This window comes from Fonticula alba, assembly GCF_000388065.1.
Source record: "Fonticula alba strain ATCC 38817 unplaced genomic scaffold supercont2.3, whole genome shotgun sequence".
NCBI classification, from domain to species: domain Eukaryota; order Rotosphaerida; family Fonticulaceae; genus Fonticula; species Fonticula alba.
Window position 1 is genome coordinate 1,987 of NW_009242973.1, and position 16,322 is coordinate 18,308.

The window sequence follows — 16,322 nt, forward strand, 5'->3', positions numbered from 1 at the left end:
CGAGCCGCCACCAAGGCCCGGCATCGAGCCGCCACCAAGGCCCGGCATCGAGCCGCCACCAAGGCCCGGCATCGAGCCGCCACCAAGGCCCGGCACCGAGCCGCCACCAAGGCCCGGCACCGAGACGCGGGCAGCCCCTTCCCCTCCCGCCCCGCCCGACCACCCAGCCGTCGAAACGCACCACCATCCGCGTCCGGCCGAAGCCCCTACCCCCGTCGGGCCGCCGATGGCCCGCCAGCCACGCGAGCTCACTCGAGCGATTGGCAGGTGCGCGGCCGGCAGCACCTCTGCCCTCGTCGGGCTCGCCCCCGGCTCCACACCATCGGCCCCCCTTGGGCTAGGGTCCGGTCGACCACCGTTCTCAGCGATCGCACGCGCTCCTCCCCGCCTTCATCCTGTGCTCCAACAAGCCTCTACTCAGGACAGTGTGGCGAGACCTTGGACGGCCGCCCACGGGCCCGGGCCCCAGGGCCGCCACTTCCACACCTGCACCCATAGCTTGGGGCCATGCCACAGTAGTCACATCCCCGCATTTGCCTCTACTGGAGCAGGCACCCCCCCCCCCCCCCCCCCCCCCCCCCCCAGACATGCCGCCCCGCCCGGGACCGGGTCCCCGCAATACCCTCGACCTAACACCACACCCACCTGTCCGACGCTCCCAGGCCCTGGTTCCACCCTTTGGCGTGTCCTCCCCGCGGGCGGACCATGGGTCCTGCATGGCTGCATTCGGCCTCTGACCCGAAGGCATCTGTGCCGGCGCCCCGCCCCAGACACACAGACACACGCCCGGGCAGATGCCGGCATCGGCAGGAGCGTCCCAGCACCCAATACCGCCATGCCGGGCATGCTCCTGCAGGCACGCCTCCACGTCGCCCCTCAGCGGCGACAGACCCGGTGGCCGCCTCGTGGCCATGCTCTCGCCCCACAGCCGACACCCCACCGCCATCGGCGCTTGCCGTCGGCAGGGACACCCACCCCGATCGCCGCAGGCCACGATCAGCACCTCGGGCCGGCCCCCCTCCAGCCGGGCCTACGTCTGGCCCATCAATAGGCGCACCCTCCGGCGGGGAAGGATCTCGCGTCCCGACATACCCCGGGTGCCGGACCCCACCCCATCCGGGAGCCACAAAGCCAAATGAATCGTTCGACACAGCGCCAGCTATCCCCCCCCCCCCCCCCCCCCCCCCCAAACTGACTCGCCGCGCTGTCCGCGGGACTCCGGTCAAGACCCGGCTCTCGGCCGACGGCGACCGGCCTCCCCAATGACCGACTCGCCCTCGAGTCCTCGACACACCACAGAGGCAAGCATACGCGCCGGACATCGCCAGCTGGCGCCCCATCCCCGGCGCAGTCCACGCCTTCGAAGACGGGGGGACCCCGTCCCGGCATCCGTGGCCACCAACAGGGGTGGCACTTTTCATCGCACAGCAAGAAGGGACACCATACCCGGCGGTCCGGCGCCTTCACCCCCTAGCCTCTGCCGCTGACCAAGGGTCCGACATCCCCGTTAGCGTACCTCCAGATCGCCAGCCAGATCGTCCTCAAGATGGTCTACTCCCTGCGCCCGTCCTCCGATGGCGGCCACCGCCTTCGGTGTGCGGCTCGCAACCAGCACCGCGCCAAGCAAGACCCGAGGGAGGTACACGGGAAGGGGACAAACCAGGCCCAAGGACGCAATAGGGCGAGCCACTGACCGAGGCGATGCGGGCCCTTTGCCCCCCCACCAGCTTCCGGCCTCTGCCCCGGCTCCCTCGCGTATACCGGACATGCGCGCATGGCGGCCGCGCATGTTCTCTGACGGACGCCACGCCACCACACCCCCATCCGTCGGATCCCCACAAGACCCCACGCCAAGGTCCATATGCCAATCCGCTGGGACTGTGGCTCCCACTGCAGCATGGAAGATCTTGTCATCCAAATGCACCTGATCCAGCATGGCCGGTGCCCAATTAACACTTCACCCATTTCGACTAAGACATGGCACGAGAACTATACACACGGGATCGCGCCGCCTTGTGGGTGGTGCCCTCCTCATGCAAGCGGTCCGGGGGACGGCCGCGGCCCCGAGGGTGCTGGACAAAGGATGGCGACGCACTTTTGCACCGGCCCATTGGCCCGGAGGTCAGGCCTGTCCTCTTGATCGGACTCAGGGCCCGAGGGGAAAGGAGCCCCTCCCCCCGGCGCCCCTCCCCCTTATGCCGACGAAGACCGGTGCAGAAGGGCGACATGCACAGGCAACGCTGGACATCGATCCGACCCCGGGAGCGTCCCTCCCAGGGCCCGCTCCTCTCGATCTGCGCCCCTTGCTCGACAATTGCCCCTCTGGGCCGTCTGGCCGCTGGCTCGCCTCGGGACGGGCCGGATGCATCCAGACTGGCCCCCGAGCATGCCCGATTCCGCGCGGTGGGTGCGCTCGCCTTTCCCCGCCCACAGGACCGGCAGCAGGCAGCCGGTGCCATCTCCATCGCAGGCTTCCCCCTCCTCCCCCGAGCTGACACGCGACCTCGCGAGGGCCCAGCCACCGGCCCCGCACCACAGGCCAGGACCGGCCTCGGTGCCTCAGCACCGGGTCACCATTGATCGCCACATCGGGGATGTCGATCCTGGTCCGACGGAACGCCGATGAGGCCTTGCAGCCCTCCCTCTGGCCCGGCCATGCCCTGCCCCATGTACTGGTGTCTGGAGCGGCGCCGAGTGGGGAGCCCATGTGCAGGCGCGCCGCGCGCACATGGCAAGAGCCGAGACGTGAGCCCAACTCCCCCGAGCAGCTGCTTGACACCGTTTACTCTACCGAGGGGAAGCACGCACAGATCGGAATCCTTGTTATCTGGACGCGAGTAGTTATGGTCACCGCCTCCATGTACGACTGGTCGTGGAGACCGATGGGCGCCGGAGTCCGATGACGCGAGGTGGGGACCGACCCTTTTGGTGCCCGCCCGGGGATAGCCTCATCCCACAGCCCGGGCCACTCAGCGATTGGCCACCTCCCCCTCGATGGGCGCCCCTAAACATGGCCGCTCCGAGACGGGCCACTTCCGTGTCACATGCCCGGCCACTCCGCCCGCCTCGATGGCGGAAAGCCGGCCTCGGATCCCCCTGCTCCATTGCCTGACGACGCGCGCCAAGCGACACCATCGCGCCCGGGCGCCGCGCCCTCCCGCGCCGATTCCGATCGTGGACATCGTCCCCTCATTGTCGGTGGCATGCCCGTGGCCAGTGCGCCCCTCGGCGTGAATTGACCCGTGTGCATCGACCCCTCCCGGGCACTGCCCGAAGGACGGCCCGGCGCGTGCCCAGGACCAAGCACACACATGCCCACCGATGATCCCATTGCAGGGGATGTCGACCATTCAGGATCCCTCCCCCGGCGCCTACCTCGGATTCGGTTTATAAATCGGATGCTCGCCGGCCCTCTCGCCTGTTTGCTGCCTCGCCCCAGGCCAGCCCCATGTGCCTGCCCTGCCCTCCGGCCCATCTCCCAGAGCCTTGCCCCATGCCCTGATCGGGCCCCATTGATGCAGAGCACCCCGTGGCCGGCAACACAAGCAGACATCGGCCGACCCCTTTCCACGGCCAGCGAGAAGTGGACCACAGGGCTGCCCCTCCCTTCCCAACGGGGTGCCTGGGTACGGACACCGAGGGCCTGAGGGGGAGGCCCCCCAAGGGCCACGCCCGACCGGGAGCCCTCTCTCGGTGGAGCTCCCTCCCCGGATGTCGAGGGGCGTCGCCGTGGCTACACCACACGCCGAGCGGCATCGGGGGCGCCACCCACCCCCGTGCGATGGGGCTCGAACGCCGGGATAACACCGGGCAGGCGAATCCCACGCGGGGCCCGTCACGAGTGACTGCGCCACCCTGGCGAGGCCCTGCCAGTGGCAGCCACTCCATCGCAAGGCAAACAGAGCAGCAGTCGCCCCCGGCAACACCTGTCGCAAGAGCACTCACCTCGTGGCGATCGTGGCCGGCAATCGGGGCAGCTTCAGTCGGATCGACACGCCCATGAGGGCGATCATCCCGAAACAAAGGACATCGACATCCGGACCCTGGCCCGCTGGGAAGCGAGTCGCCTGCCCCCTTGAGCGCCTCGGGCGGCGTGACCCTCGGCGACCGACCCGGTGAGCCGGCTTCCCCCGAAGGCACAAGCAAGGACCTCTGCCACCGGGCGGGTCTGGGCTGACATCGCGTGCGGATGCCGCCCTGCATCGGGCGCCATTCCACGCCTGTAGCTGTGCGCCAACCCCCGCATCCGGGCCACGGCGAGTGCGCCCGATGGCGAGGGCGCCGCTGCGCGACACTTACGGCTACTAAGTCCACCCCCGAGAAACAAAAAAACCCGCCAGTGTACGCGGGTGGGCCGGTCCGACTCGAGGCCCGTCCCTCTTCGGAGCTGATGCTCTCCCACGCCCGACGCACACCGCCAGACAGCCGGGCGAGCAGGCCCCCGAGCCTCCCTTGCCGCTCCGTTGGATGCATCAGTCCCCATGCTCCTGAGCGCTGCCTGCCCAGGGAAGACCCGGAGCCATGCCTGTTCATCTCGCCCCAGGGATAGCCCAGCTCCCGGGGGGGGCAGAGACAGACACACTGCCCCGGACAGGCATGAGCACAGCCGGCCATGGCATGCGACACACATACACCTTGGCCAGCCCAAGGGCGGCCCTCCCTCGACAGAGAGGAAAAGGGCGCGCATCACTCACGCCTCTCCAAAGACCGCGCACTGGCCCTCCTCGGGCACCCAGTCGGAATGCCGACCGTCTGCCCGCGCAAGCCGGACGAGGGGGGATCGGCGGAGAGATGGGCGACAGAATATGCACGCCCAGGGGGGTGCATACGCGACACAAATTCCAGCGCAACATGACCATGCCCCGGCGGGGGACAGGCAACGAAAACCCACTGCCCCTCTTTCCCGAGCCGCTAGGTCGCGGAGAGGCGACACACCCTCCGGACCTGTCACCGCGGGGAGGGGCGCCAGGCGCAGGGCTGCGCTGCGGCCGGAGCTCTGGCACACTGGCCGGGTGGGGGGACGAGGGCACAGCCAGGACAGTGGCAGCCGGGCAGCCGAGCGATCCAGCCCGGAGCAGGGCGGAAGGGCCATACGCGGGTGGACCGGACGCGGGAGAACACGCGCGCTCGGTGTACCTGGGGCAGAGGCCGGGCCTCCCGGGGGCGGAGGGCAGGCGAGAAGAGGGAGAGAGAGCGAGAAACAGCCAGGTGCGGGAGGCGGCGGAAACATGCGAAAAAAGGCAGAGAGGGCGCGACGCGAAAAAAAAAAAAAGCAGAAAAGCCGCGTGGCATCGAGAAACAAAAAATGGGGGCGGGTGTGGGGGGGGGACACACACGACCGGCCCCGCCGGGTCTGCTCTCAAAAAGGAAACACACACACACCCATATGTGACACTGTTAAAAAATCCCCCTTTCCCGGCCTTCGGCCGAAGAAAACAGACCGTCTCTCGGGGGCGCTGAATCGGTCGCGTCCAGAGGCGGGTTACCGCATGTGCCAACGCTTCTCCGGTGCTTCGCGCGTCGACTGGCCCTGTTTCCCCGCCGCCTCCGGTGTATGTGTGGCCCCAGGCCTGGGGGGAGAAAGCATGCCCCAATGCTGGTGTTGCTGCCCGGATGGCCGTCCTCTCCTCCGGCCTGAAGGCCCGGCCGGCCGTGTGCCGCGCGTCGATCGGCGTCGTGTTGCCTGCACTCTGCCGTTGTGGAGCTCTCATCCGGCTCCATCGCACTTGTCGAGACCGCCTGCCCGAGTTGCACCGGTCCTCGCAGGTGCAGCCGGGCCCCAGTGTCCGGCACCACCTCGTCATGGTGCTAGGAAGGCCCGTGTGGCGCGTTGGATGCGACCTGTGTGGAGGTGTCCCCCGTCGTCACCGGCGACGGTGCCCGGTGGGGCCATCTTCGACGGCGCCCAGCCTCCACCGGTCCCTTCCTCATTCGATGTTTCTAGGCCGCCGGTGGCAAGACCGCCAGGTGCCCAAGCCACTGGCAGGGGCCTGACGCGTGAGGGGCTCTTCCGGGTCTCGGCCTGCTGCCCGTGGTGCCCGTTCGGGGGAGGGCCGCGCCCGTGTAAGTGCGCGATCGCCGCCGCACCTTTTCCGGCCCCGGGCCCGCCTCTTCGCCCGGAGTGGTGGTCATTTCAACCCCCTGTGCCACCCGCGTCCCTCCCCACCGGGCCTGGGCGTCATTCGCCCTTGCTCCACCGCGCGCGCGCGACTCGGCGGCCTGGTCCCGGGGCACAGACGCCCCCACCTCCCGCCCGGGAATCGCCCTTTCCCCAATGCAGCGCGAGGGCACTTTCGATGCCCGCCCCCGCCCTTTCGGCGGCCGGAGAGAGACCTCCAACAGCTCCCCGCCTCGGGGCGCGCGGCTAACCATAACCATTGCCTGATTTTTACGGTGGCGCCCGCCCGGCTTTTCCGGCACCCATAACCCAAAGGGATTTACGTCTCCCCCTGGGGCGAAATCCTCGCGCACAAGACACATTCCTCTTCGCGCACGTGCAGGACGCGGATGTGTGAACGTGTCTGCCTTGTTGTGTGCCGGCCGCACCAATGCGGGCGCAGCCCCTCGGGGGGCAGGGAAGAGGGGAACCCTGCCAGCCGCAGACCCGGCTCCCGGGCCCGGCGCCCCCCTATTTACGTCGACACCCATGCTAATGTGCCATCTTTCCGGTCGCGGTGCGCGTGCGCCCGGCGGGGCCGCGGTGCGGTGCACCGGTCGCGTGTGGTCGGACCGTTGCTCCACTCCCAATTGTCTCCCCGCCCGCAGGCGGCCCCGAGCCCAGGTGACCCCCATTTCCGTGTTGTTGTCTCGCCCGCCCCTCCCCGCCTCGCCCCTCGGACACCCTCGGGGCCGCCTCGACTGGGCATGTTTTTGTTTTCTTTTCCGCGGATCCCCCCCGACGGTCATGCCAATCACCTCCCGCGGCAACATGTCCTGCCCTTTTCTCCCGGCCCACCTCGGCCGAAGGAGACCACCCCTCCCCGGCGTGTCCGAGCCCCTCCGCTCAAAGAGGTGGGCGGTCTCCCGGCTTTTCACATGCAGGCCGACGCTCCTGGACCACTGCCCCGATGGGACTAGTCTGCGGGTGCCCGTGTGAGCTCCGGGCGAAATATGCCCCCCTCCCTCCCTTGCCCCCGCCGCGCCCGGCCGCCGCCCGGTCACGAAGGGGCGTCCCCTGTTCCCGGGAGATCGCTTCGACGCGGACCGGCATGCGCAGGCTTCCCCAATGACAAGCAGCCTGCCTCGCGCTGTGTTTGCCTTTTCACGCCCCGGCAGATCCACACCCTCCAAGCGTGCTGGCTGCCATGCTCGAGCCCCTGGGTCAGCCGCCTCCCGGACCGGGGGCGCGAGGATTTCCACGACGACGCGGCCAGCCGCACGGCTCCCCCCCCCCACCCCTCGGGCCGGCGGTCGTGCGCGGCGCCGCCTCGGCCATGCTCTCGGGGCCGCCTTATGTCGTACGACTGTGTTTCCCCCCCCTCCCCCCGGCCGGCCTCCTGACTGGACCGAATGTGCCCGCGGGGACACCCGCCCCATCCTGCCCAGCGACCGGCGTTATAAGCATGCCTTGTCGCCGGGTCCCCTCCCCCGGAGGCGCCGCCATCCCCTCTGCCCGGCGCACGCTCATCCCTTCGCTCCACCCTCCCCCTGGGTCTCTCCACCCTTCCGCCTGCCGAATGAAAATCCTCCGCCTCCTTGGCAGCTTGACGCTGCTGCTCCTGGCCGCCTCCGCCGCCCTGGCGACCCCCGACCCGGACGAGCACTTCCTCGCCCCGCTGGTCGACAACCCGGATGCCGAAGTCATCCCCGGCCAGTATATCGTGGTCTTCCGGCCGGACGTCTCCCTGGCCAATGCCCGGGTCTTTGCCGACTCGCTCAACATCGGCCGCTTCATCCACATCGGCCGCGAGTTCAAGGCCGTCGCCGGGCCCCTGTCCCCGGAGATGCTGCACCAGGTCCGGGCCCGGTCCGACCTGGTGGATTATGTCCATGTCGATCAAATCGCCCGCATCCAGGCCCTGGCCCAGTACAACCCGGACTGGGGTCTGGATCGTGTGGACCAGCGCAAGCTCCCCCTCGATGACTACTACATCTACGCCATGCACGAGGGAGCCAATGCCCATGTGTACATCATCGACACCGGCATCAACCACGACCATGTGAACTTCCGCGGCAATGCCTGGAGCGGCTACAACTTCCACGACAACATGCACCTGGCCGAGGATGACAACGGCCATGGGACGCACGTTGCCGGCACCGTCGGCAGCTCCACCTGGGGCGTGGCCAAGAGCGCCTCGCTCATCAGTGTCCGCGTCCTCGGGGCCAATGGCTCCGGCAGCATGTCCAACGTCGTGGCCGGGGTTGCCTGGGCCGCCGAGCACCATCGGAACTCCCTGCTCAAGAAGTCCGTCGCCATCATCTCCCTGACCACCAGCGCCAACCAGCCCCTCGATGATGCGGTGCTCGCCGCCATCCACGCCGGCCTCACGGTCGTCGCCGCCGCCGGCAACGAAGGTCGCGATGCCTGCCACTTCTCCCCCGGGCGTGTGTCCGCCGTCATCACGGTGGCCGCCTCCGACATCAACGACGTGCGCGCCGGCTTCTCCAACTACGGGCCCTGCGTCGACATCTTCGCCCCCGGGGTGTCCATCACCTCCACCTGGATCGGCTCCTACACCGCCACCCGGACCCTCTCCGGCACGTCCATCGCCGCGCCCCATGTGGCCGGCATCGCGGCCCTGCGGCTGATCCAAAACCGCAGCATCGACAGCCCCACCGCCCTCAAGGAGGATATCATCCGGGAATCCACCAAGGACATCATCACCGACACCCGCGGATCCCCCAACCGCCTGGCCTACATCTACTACCGGTAGGCCGGCGCGCGCGCGCCCGCGCCTCGGCCCGCCTCCCCGGTGCCCGGCCCCCCTGGCCCCACTGGCCCCCGCCACCTGGTGCGCCTGGCTCTGCAGCATGTGCCCTCCCCCGCCGGCCGGCTGGCGGCCCGGCCATGTGCCGGCCTCTGCTCGTCGCATTCCATGCGCCTCATCTCCCGCCGCTGGATGGAAAATCTTTCCCTGCGATTCTTGAGCCCCTGGTCTCCCTTGTCACCGGGTGGTCCAGCAGTGCCATGCAATACAAGCGGATGTCCGATTCCTGCCCCGTTGCTTGTCTTTCCTCCGCCTCTCCCCCCGGGGCGACTGTCCAGCTCGTGGTCGACGGCCCATGCTGACGGGATCCGATGCCTGGGCAGGGGGGCTTGGAGTGGATGGTTGTGTGACCACTTGCCGGTCGTCTGGCGAAGAGCATGCCGGCCGCCTCTTCCCCCTGTTGCCTGTCACGCCAGTAGCCTCCAGACTTAGGTGTTTTGTTTTCTCTCTTCACACTAGTTGGTCACATTGCGCCATCCACGCCGCAAGACACCGATCGGGGGTGGTGCTGTTTCCCACCGGATCCGAGGAGCAGGTACATGTCGCGACCGAGGAGGCTCCAGCGTGTTTTAAGAGGGCGCGAGAAAGCGACACGACGGAGTCCCCGGTGACTCATTTGGCGGCTGGCTCCCTCGCCGCCCGCCGAATACGGCCGTAGACACGGGCCGACCTCTCACGATGGAGGTGCTCGCCAGATCCGGCTGGCGGCCCTCCTGACAAGGTCACTGAGGTAGTCGCCGCAGGCGCGCTCGGGTCACCCGCACTTGGCCTCGCCCATCGAGCGCCCGTGCGGGCATGCCCTTCGCACGACGGCACCTGGCATTCTCTTTGACCGTGTCGCCCCCGGCACCAGATCCACCTATACGAGGCCCTCAACCGCCGTTATGCTCGGGCCTTCCTCAATAATCCGCCCTCCCGTCTCCGGGTCCGAAATGGGTCCCTCCGGGCACTGGCAGTCGGGTCCTCGACACGGCCATCGGCCTCCCAGCACGTCCCCATCCACCCGGCACCCGCGCCAATGGCCCACTGTCCGAATGCCCGCTGGCAGGCAGACTGCCACCGCCGAGCCGGGCCCGGGTCGACGCCGCACGATCATCTTCCCTGGGGGTACCGGCTGGCACGGGGCTTGGAACCAGGTGGGCTCGCCGACCTGCGGCCCGGCGCCCGAGGCCCATTCGCGCTGGGACCGATCTCCCGGCCACCGTCAACATGCCCACGGTGAGGCCTGCCTGGCCGCCTTGCGCGGCACGGTACCCGGCGATCCACCTCTGTGTTCGGCAATGCATGCCCCCCGGGCGCCCGAAAGCCCCCTGCTGCTGGCGAGTGCGCCCTTCGTGCAGGGGCGGTGTATGGTTCACGTGGCCTTCTTTGCAGCGGGCGCCCAGCGATGGCCGCTCCCACCGACCGCATGCCCAAGCCAGCTCGCTGCGCGGCAAACCAAAGGGACCTGGGCCATGTGCACCGGCAATGGTGACTCCGCCCCCATTGGCGCCCGCGTCCGGTGGGCACCCCTCCACTCGACCGGCAGATCCAAGGGGCATCGGCGAAATGCAAAAATCACCCGTGTTCGGGCGCCACAAGATGGTGGCCCTTGACCCGCGGGCATCGCCAGCGCATCCGCGAAAGGCGAGGGAGCCCCGAGGTGCTTGGTGCCCGGTTCCAGCGGCTCTCCGGAGCCGGCAATGATCCCTCCCCCCGGCACGACCGCTCGGCCTCCAGTCCCTCGTGCATCCCTTCGCCCGGGTCCCCTGCTCATGGCCTGCCTGGATACAAGCCAGACGGCCATGCCTTGCAAATGCTCCAAGCAGAGCATGCATTCGAGGGCCGATGCCCGGCGGAGACCGCCCTCCGCGGAGCCTCGAGGCCCAGCCCGGCCCGGCAGGTGCATACCATAGGCAGCACGGTGATGCGGGCCCGAACGGGTGCCCCTCCGACCATCGAGGTGTCAGGTGCTCTTGCCACTCTTCGGCAGCTCGGCATAACTCGATCTCAGGATCTCATACTCAGATGTACCCAGGCGCGCACACACACTCACACACCCATTCCTGCCCGAACCTGCTTTTCCATTCCCTGCGACACCCTTGCTCGGTTGCAGGGACGACTGCTGGCGCGCCGTGTCCACGCCCGAGACCATGGGCTTCGGCACCGCAGGAGCAAGATGGCTCTCATGTCGCCGGTGGCGGCCCCCCCCCCCCTGCCTCCTCGTCGGGTACGCGCTTATCGGGGCTCCCGGACGCCGGGACTCCGGTCGAGCAACCGCCCCACAGGGCCGGCATCTCGCAGGCCAAGGTGACGCTCCCTCCGTTTTCCAGGCACCCGACTCTGGCAGCCTAGAGCACCCCTGCCGAGCGATGGCCCTCCTGTGATCGGCCTCGCTCCCCCGGCCATTCGACGGTGTTCTTGGTCCATGGGTCATCACACCGTCGTCTGTTTTGTTTGTGAGAGCATGGTTCGGCTGCTCCTGGCTCGGCCACGTCCAGGCTCGCAGGGGCACCACCCCCCTCGGACCAAGCCCGGTTCTCCGGCTGGCTCCCCCCGACCAGTAAAAGGATCTTGGCAGCCTGTCCATGCCCTTGGCATTCGTGGGTCTGTGGCACGGAGCCCACCATGTTGCCTCCTTACCGGGCCCTCCTCCCCTGTGGGTTCCTTTGTTGATATTAAAAGTATCTTCCAACGGGCTGGCCGGGAATCGGTCGCCAGGCTTCCAAAAACAATGGGGACTAGAGGGATCGAACCACTGACCGCTCGATCTGGAGTCGAGTGCTCTACCACTGAGCTAAGCCCCCGAGGTTGTGGTGGTTAAAAGGAAAGGGACTCAATAAAACTCTCGGGTTGCCCCACCCGGAGGGTGGCACCGACGGTTGCCTGCCCGGGAATGGTGGGCGTGTCCCGCCGCCCCCTCCTCGGGAAGTAGCAGCTGTGTGTGGATGAGGCGTTCTTTTCCTGCACACAGAGTTTTATCAGGCACATCAGCCGCTGGGAAGGGAGGCTCACTTCAAATATTTCTCGTGCACAAGAGTATATGGGCAGAAAAAAAGGAGGACGAGGCGGGAGACACACGACCATCCGTCAGGCAAGAGGAAGCACGGCGAAGCATAATCCCCTTCCGCCAGCCTGGGAGGGTGCAAGCGGGGATTCCCACCGCCGCCGGGTGGCCGGCCCGGCTGCCGCGCCCCGAGAGAGGGGGCGACAGCGCCTCTCGCAGCGCGCCGTCGGCATCTGCCCCGGGTCGGATCACGCGCCGACGTGTGACCCCCGTTCTGGTACTACACCGGCTTCTGGTGGGCGTCCGTCTGGTGCCACCTCTCGGCCGGGTGTGGCCCACGCCCGTTCCACATATGCCATTGTCGGATGCCCTGGGACGTAGAGCGGTTGAGTGGTGTAATGGTTATCACGGCAGACTCTGAATCTGTCAATCCGAGTTCGATTCTCGGCTCGACCTTCATTTTGTGCCTTCTGATGCTGGATCGAAGGTCCTTCTCTTTAAATAATCCTCCTTCGGCCCGTTCTTCTACCCTGCGTGGATATCGTATAGTGGTTAGTATAAGTGGTTGTGGCCCACTCGGCCCCAGTTCGATTCTGGGTATCCACACATTATTTTTGGCCTATGTCCGCAGGCCGTCCTTTTTTTCTTCCGTCTTGTCCTCCTCCGGCGCACCGACCACCGCCGGCAAACGACCACCACCGGCAAACGACCACCCATGCACGTGTGCCGGGGGGGGGGGGGGGGGGGGGGGGGGGGGATGGGGGGGGGGGGGGGGGGGGGGGGGGGGGGGGGGGCGAAAAAATCGCGACAAGTAACCATGCAGAGGGGGGGAGTGTATTTGCTCTCCTTTCCTCCAGGCAGGGAGCAGGAGAGAGAGAGAGAGAGAGGGAGGGAGAGAGACACTCCGCCGGGGGACAGGTGCAGCATCTGCACACACGGGGCGGAAGGGCACACGCACAGACGCCGAAGGGCGGGAGGGGGGAGGGGGGGGGGACTTACTCCTGGTCAGCCAGGCGGAACTCGCTGATCATCTCCACCAAATACATCATGGAGATGGAGTCCGAGCGAGCACGCTCAGAGGCTTCGACCACCGCATGATGGACCTTGGAGCGCTGGTCGCTCGGCACACCACCCAGGTAGCCCTATCGTGCCGGTGTAGCAACCGGACGGGCATGCGCCCGCATGTTCCACAGATGGGCGTGTGCGTGTTTGTATCCGAGTCCACACACATTGTTCCCGATGTCACACACACAGACACAGGCAAAGAGACATTCCTCCTGTCAGACAAAGCCCCAACCATGCACAAAGACAGCCAAAACACCCCCTCCCCCCGCGCCAAGGGCCCCCGCCCCCCAAACATCGCACGCACCTCGAACAGACGCTCAAAGCGAGAGCGATCCTCCAGCAGAGCACGCGACACGCGCGGCACGCAGAACGCCTCGCGGAAGGCCTCCCGCAGCTTCATGGTCCGAAGGAAGTCCCCATCATTGCTGGTGCACAGGAGCATGACCTTGTGGCCATTCGGCGGAACGGCCCGCATGGCCGACCGCAGCCGCACCAGCACCGGGTTCGAGTACACCGGCGCGCAGCCCTCCGGCCGGGAGTACTCCAGCAGGAGCTCCAGCTTGGAGATGATGACAATCGACACCGGCGACCGGTATGCATCCAGCAGGGTGTTCGTGATGGCAGCCAGCTTCTCGCTGGTGTTCTGCAACGTCGGCGACGTCGGATCGATGATGCGCACAAACTTCACCGCCGACTGCAGGGCATGGTGCACGGCGGTGGTCGTGCAGCCGACACCCTCCGCATCGCCATGCAGCAGCAGCGGCACCGTCGCACCGCCCGGGGTGCCCAGCAGCCGGCGAATGCGCTGGGCAAAGTGCTCCCCAAAGAAGGTCCCATCGCCCAGAGGCAAATCCACAAAGCCCGGCGTGCGATACAGCTGCAGGCGATCATCCCGGCCGAAGGTCGAGGCAATGCCCGCCAGCCCCCGGAGGAGATCCGCCTGGGTGATGGCGAAGCCATCCAGGCTGGCCGGGTCGAAGACCGCCGCCCCGCCCTCCTCCGAGGCCGGGGTGAACAGACGCTCCGAGGCATTGGTGAAGCCCCGCCGGACCAAGCTCGCCAGCTCCGCACCGCTGAAGTTCTCCGTCAGCGCCGCCAGCCGGGCGATGTCCACATCCGGCGCCAGGCCCCCGGACTCCACATACGGCCGGAGGTGGATGCGCAGGATTTCCATCCGGCCAGCCTCATCCGGCAGCGGGATTTCCACCTGGATGTCAAAGCGCCCGGGGCGCAGCATGGCCGTGTCCAGCAGGTCAATGCGGTTCGTCATGGCAATGATCAGGATGTTGTTCAGCTGCCCGACACCGTCCAGCATGGTCAGCAGCTGATTGACGATGTTGGCCCCGACGCCGGTCGAGTCGGACGACCCGCTGGACCGGGACTTGGCCAGCGCGTCGAACTCATCGAAGATGACCACATGCAGACGCGCATCCTCGCCATACGTCTTCTGGTCCTCGATCGCCGGCTCGAACAGCTGCCGGACATTCTTCTCCGATTCACCGACATACTTGGACAGCAAATCCGGGCCTGGTGTCAGCCCGGCAAAGGATTACATGCGCGGTGCGCGGTGCGCGGTGCATGGTGCATGGTGCATGGTGCATGGTGCATGGTGCATGGTGTACGGTGTACAGTGTACGGCGCACATGGTGCAAGATACACGGCGCACGACGCACAGGCACAGCACACAGCACAGAATACACAGCACACAGCACAGAATACACAGCACACAGCACAGAATACACAGCACACAGCACAGAATACACAGCACACAGCACAGAATACACAGCACATAACACAAAGCACACAGCACACAATACAAAGCACACAACACACAACACACAACACACAGCATACAGCACACAGCACACGGCACACACCACGGCCACCAAGAGACAGCATCAGTGAGTCCCCCGGACCCCAGGGAATGAGGATAATCTCTTCAGTTAATAGCCAGCTTACCGCCACATGTGCAAACTCACCCCTCAACATCGGCGGGCACGTCCCGGGCACTGCCCAGCCACCCGCATGCGCACGCACCATTCACAATCTTCACATCGTGCGCCTTGATGTACTGGGAGATGACACGCGCGATCAGCGTCTTACCGGTACCCGGCGGCCCGTGCAGGATGATGCCTCGCGAGTGCTGGATGCCGAACTTCTTGATGACCGACGTCGGCAGCATGCGCGTCGTCAACGCATGCCGGCGGATGGTATCCAGAATGTCATCCAGACCACCGATGCCCAGGTTGTAGCCGGTCATGCTGACCTTGCTGTCGAAGGCCTCGCGCTGGGGCGCATTTGTCAGGATGATCTTCGGGTTGTCCGAGATAAACACCAGCCGGGTGGCGGTCGCCATGCCGGCCCGCGGCGTGGCCACCAGAACACCGGACACGCCATCCTGATCGCCCTTCACATTGACCGCGTCGATGTTCAGCTTCAGCAGGTTCCCCTGGAAATGGAACACCTTCATCTGCAGGGTGACAGCAGCCACCAGGCCGGGAGCCAGGCGCCAGCGGGAGATGCCACGGAAGCCGGGTCAGTCCAAAGCCATCCAAAGCCACCACGCGGCCGGGCACGAAAAAGGAGACGCACCTCCTGCGACGTGTGGGCCACCTCGGCGAAATGGTTACGGTAGGCCTCCTCCAGCTCGCGGTGGTCGAACATGCGGTCGCGCTCGGCCGCGCGCTTGTTGGACTGCTGCGCCACGATGTCCAGCTGCGGTGCATGCCCGGGCGCAGGGGAGAGTGTAAGAGGCGAGGAGGGGAGGAGAAAGCACCAAAGAATGACAGGGCCCGCCTCGGCCCCCGGCCCGGAAGCCAAAGAGCACCGGCCAAGGCCCCGAGGCACGGACGTACGCGGAAGGTGATCGACACCATGGCCGGCGGCTCGGTGACAAACTCCAGCGTCACCGGGTCCCGCTGGTCCGCCGGAAAGAAGCTCCGGTGCGAATTACCGGCACCGATCTGGCCGCTGGACAGGGTGGACGAGGTGTCCCTGCGGGGAGGAGGTTATGGAAGCGGGGCATACGGCGCACAAGGAGTCAGCCCATGCGGCGGGGAGAGGGGCGGCCCGCACAAAGGCCGACACCCCGAGGGGCGGAAAGGGAGCGGGCCAGGGGGAACACCGGGCCGGGCCGGATCGTACGACAGTGAAAAGAAGATCGGCTTGTCGCTGACGGTGTTGGTCTTCAGCATGAGGTGGCGCGACGGGAAGGTCGGCATGTCGACCGGCGACGCGAGCAGGCACCCGGGCAGGGCCTGCTCGATGGTCATCAACTTCTCCATGGTGAAGTTCCGCCGCTGGGGCCCGTGGGCCAGGACAACATACTGCTTCAGCATGGCGGG

General features: G+C 67.0%; 2 protein-coding genes and 3 non-coding genes across 5 annotated transcripts; 3 read left to right on the top strand and 2 right to left on the bottom strand.

Moving 5' to 3' along the window:
- Nucleotides 1-7,485: 7,485 nt before the first annotated feature.
- H696_01814 (hypothetical protein) lies at nucleotides 7,486-8,873 on the top strand (the record flags this gene model as incomplete). The annotated part of the gene is made up of 1 exon (XM_009495719.1): nucleotides 7,486-8,873. The coding sequence occupies exon 1, from the start codon at nucleotides 7,563-7,565 to the stop codon at nucleotides 8,871-8,873; it is 1,311 nt and encodes a 436-aa protein (XP_009493994.1). The 5' UTR covers nucleotides 7,486-7,562.
- A 2,768-nt stretch (nucleotides 8,874-11,641) lies between these two features.
- Nucleotides 11,642-11,713, bottom strand: H696_01815. Its single transcript has one exon. It is a non-coding gene; the product is annotated as a tRNA-Trp (tRNA).
- A 584-nt stretch (nucleotides 11,714-12,297) lies between these two features.
- Nucleotides 12,298-12,369, top strand: H696_01816. The gene has a single exon. It is a non-coding gene; the product is annotated as a tRNA-Gln (tRNA).
- A 78-nt stretch (nucleotides 12,370-12,447) lies between these two features.
- On the top strand, nucleotides 12,448-12,519 carry H696_01817. Its single transcript has one exon. It is a non-coding gene; the product is annotated as a tRNA-His (tRNA).
- A 270-nt stretch (nucleotides 12,520-12,789) lies between these two features.
- H696_01818 (hypothetical protein) lies at nucleotides 12,790-16,322 on the bottom strand. The gene is made up of 6 exons (XM_009495720.1): nucleotides 16,123-16,322; nucleotides 15,834-15,972; nucleotides 15,571-15,693; nucleotides 15,016-15,448; nucleotides 13,283-14,505; nucleotides 12,790-13,055 (listed from the first exon to the last, which is right to left on the bottom strand). Exons 1-6 carry the CDS (start codon nucleotides 16,314-16,316, stop codon nucleotides 12,909-12,911), a joined length of 2,259 nt encoding a protein of 752 aa, XP_009493995.1. The 5' UTR covers nucleotides 16,317-16,322; the 3' UTR covers nucleotides 12,790-12,908.

Excerpts from the sequence above, each read along its gene's own strand:
- H696_01818 (XM_009495720.1), bottom strand. The coding sequence starts at position 16,316 with ATGCTGAAGCAGTATGTTGTCCTGGCCCACGGGCCCCAGCGGCGGAAC. Across the intron at positions 15,694-15,833 it reads TGGTGTCGATCACCTTCCGC|CTGGACATCGTGGCGCAGCA; the intron begins GTACGTCCGTGC and ends CATGCACCGCAG. Across the intron at positions 14,506-15,015 it reads CGATGTGAAGATTGTGAATG|GCCCGGATTTGCTGTCCAAG; the intron begins GTGCGTGCGCAT and ends GGCTGACACCAG.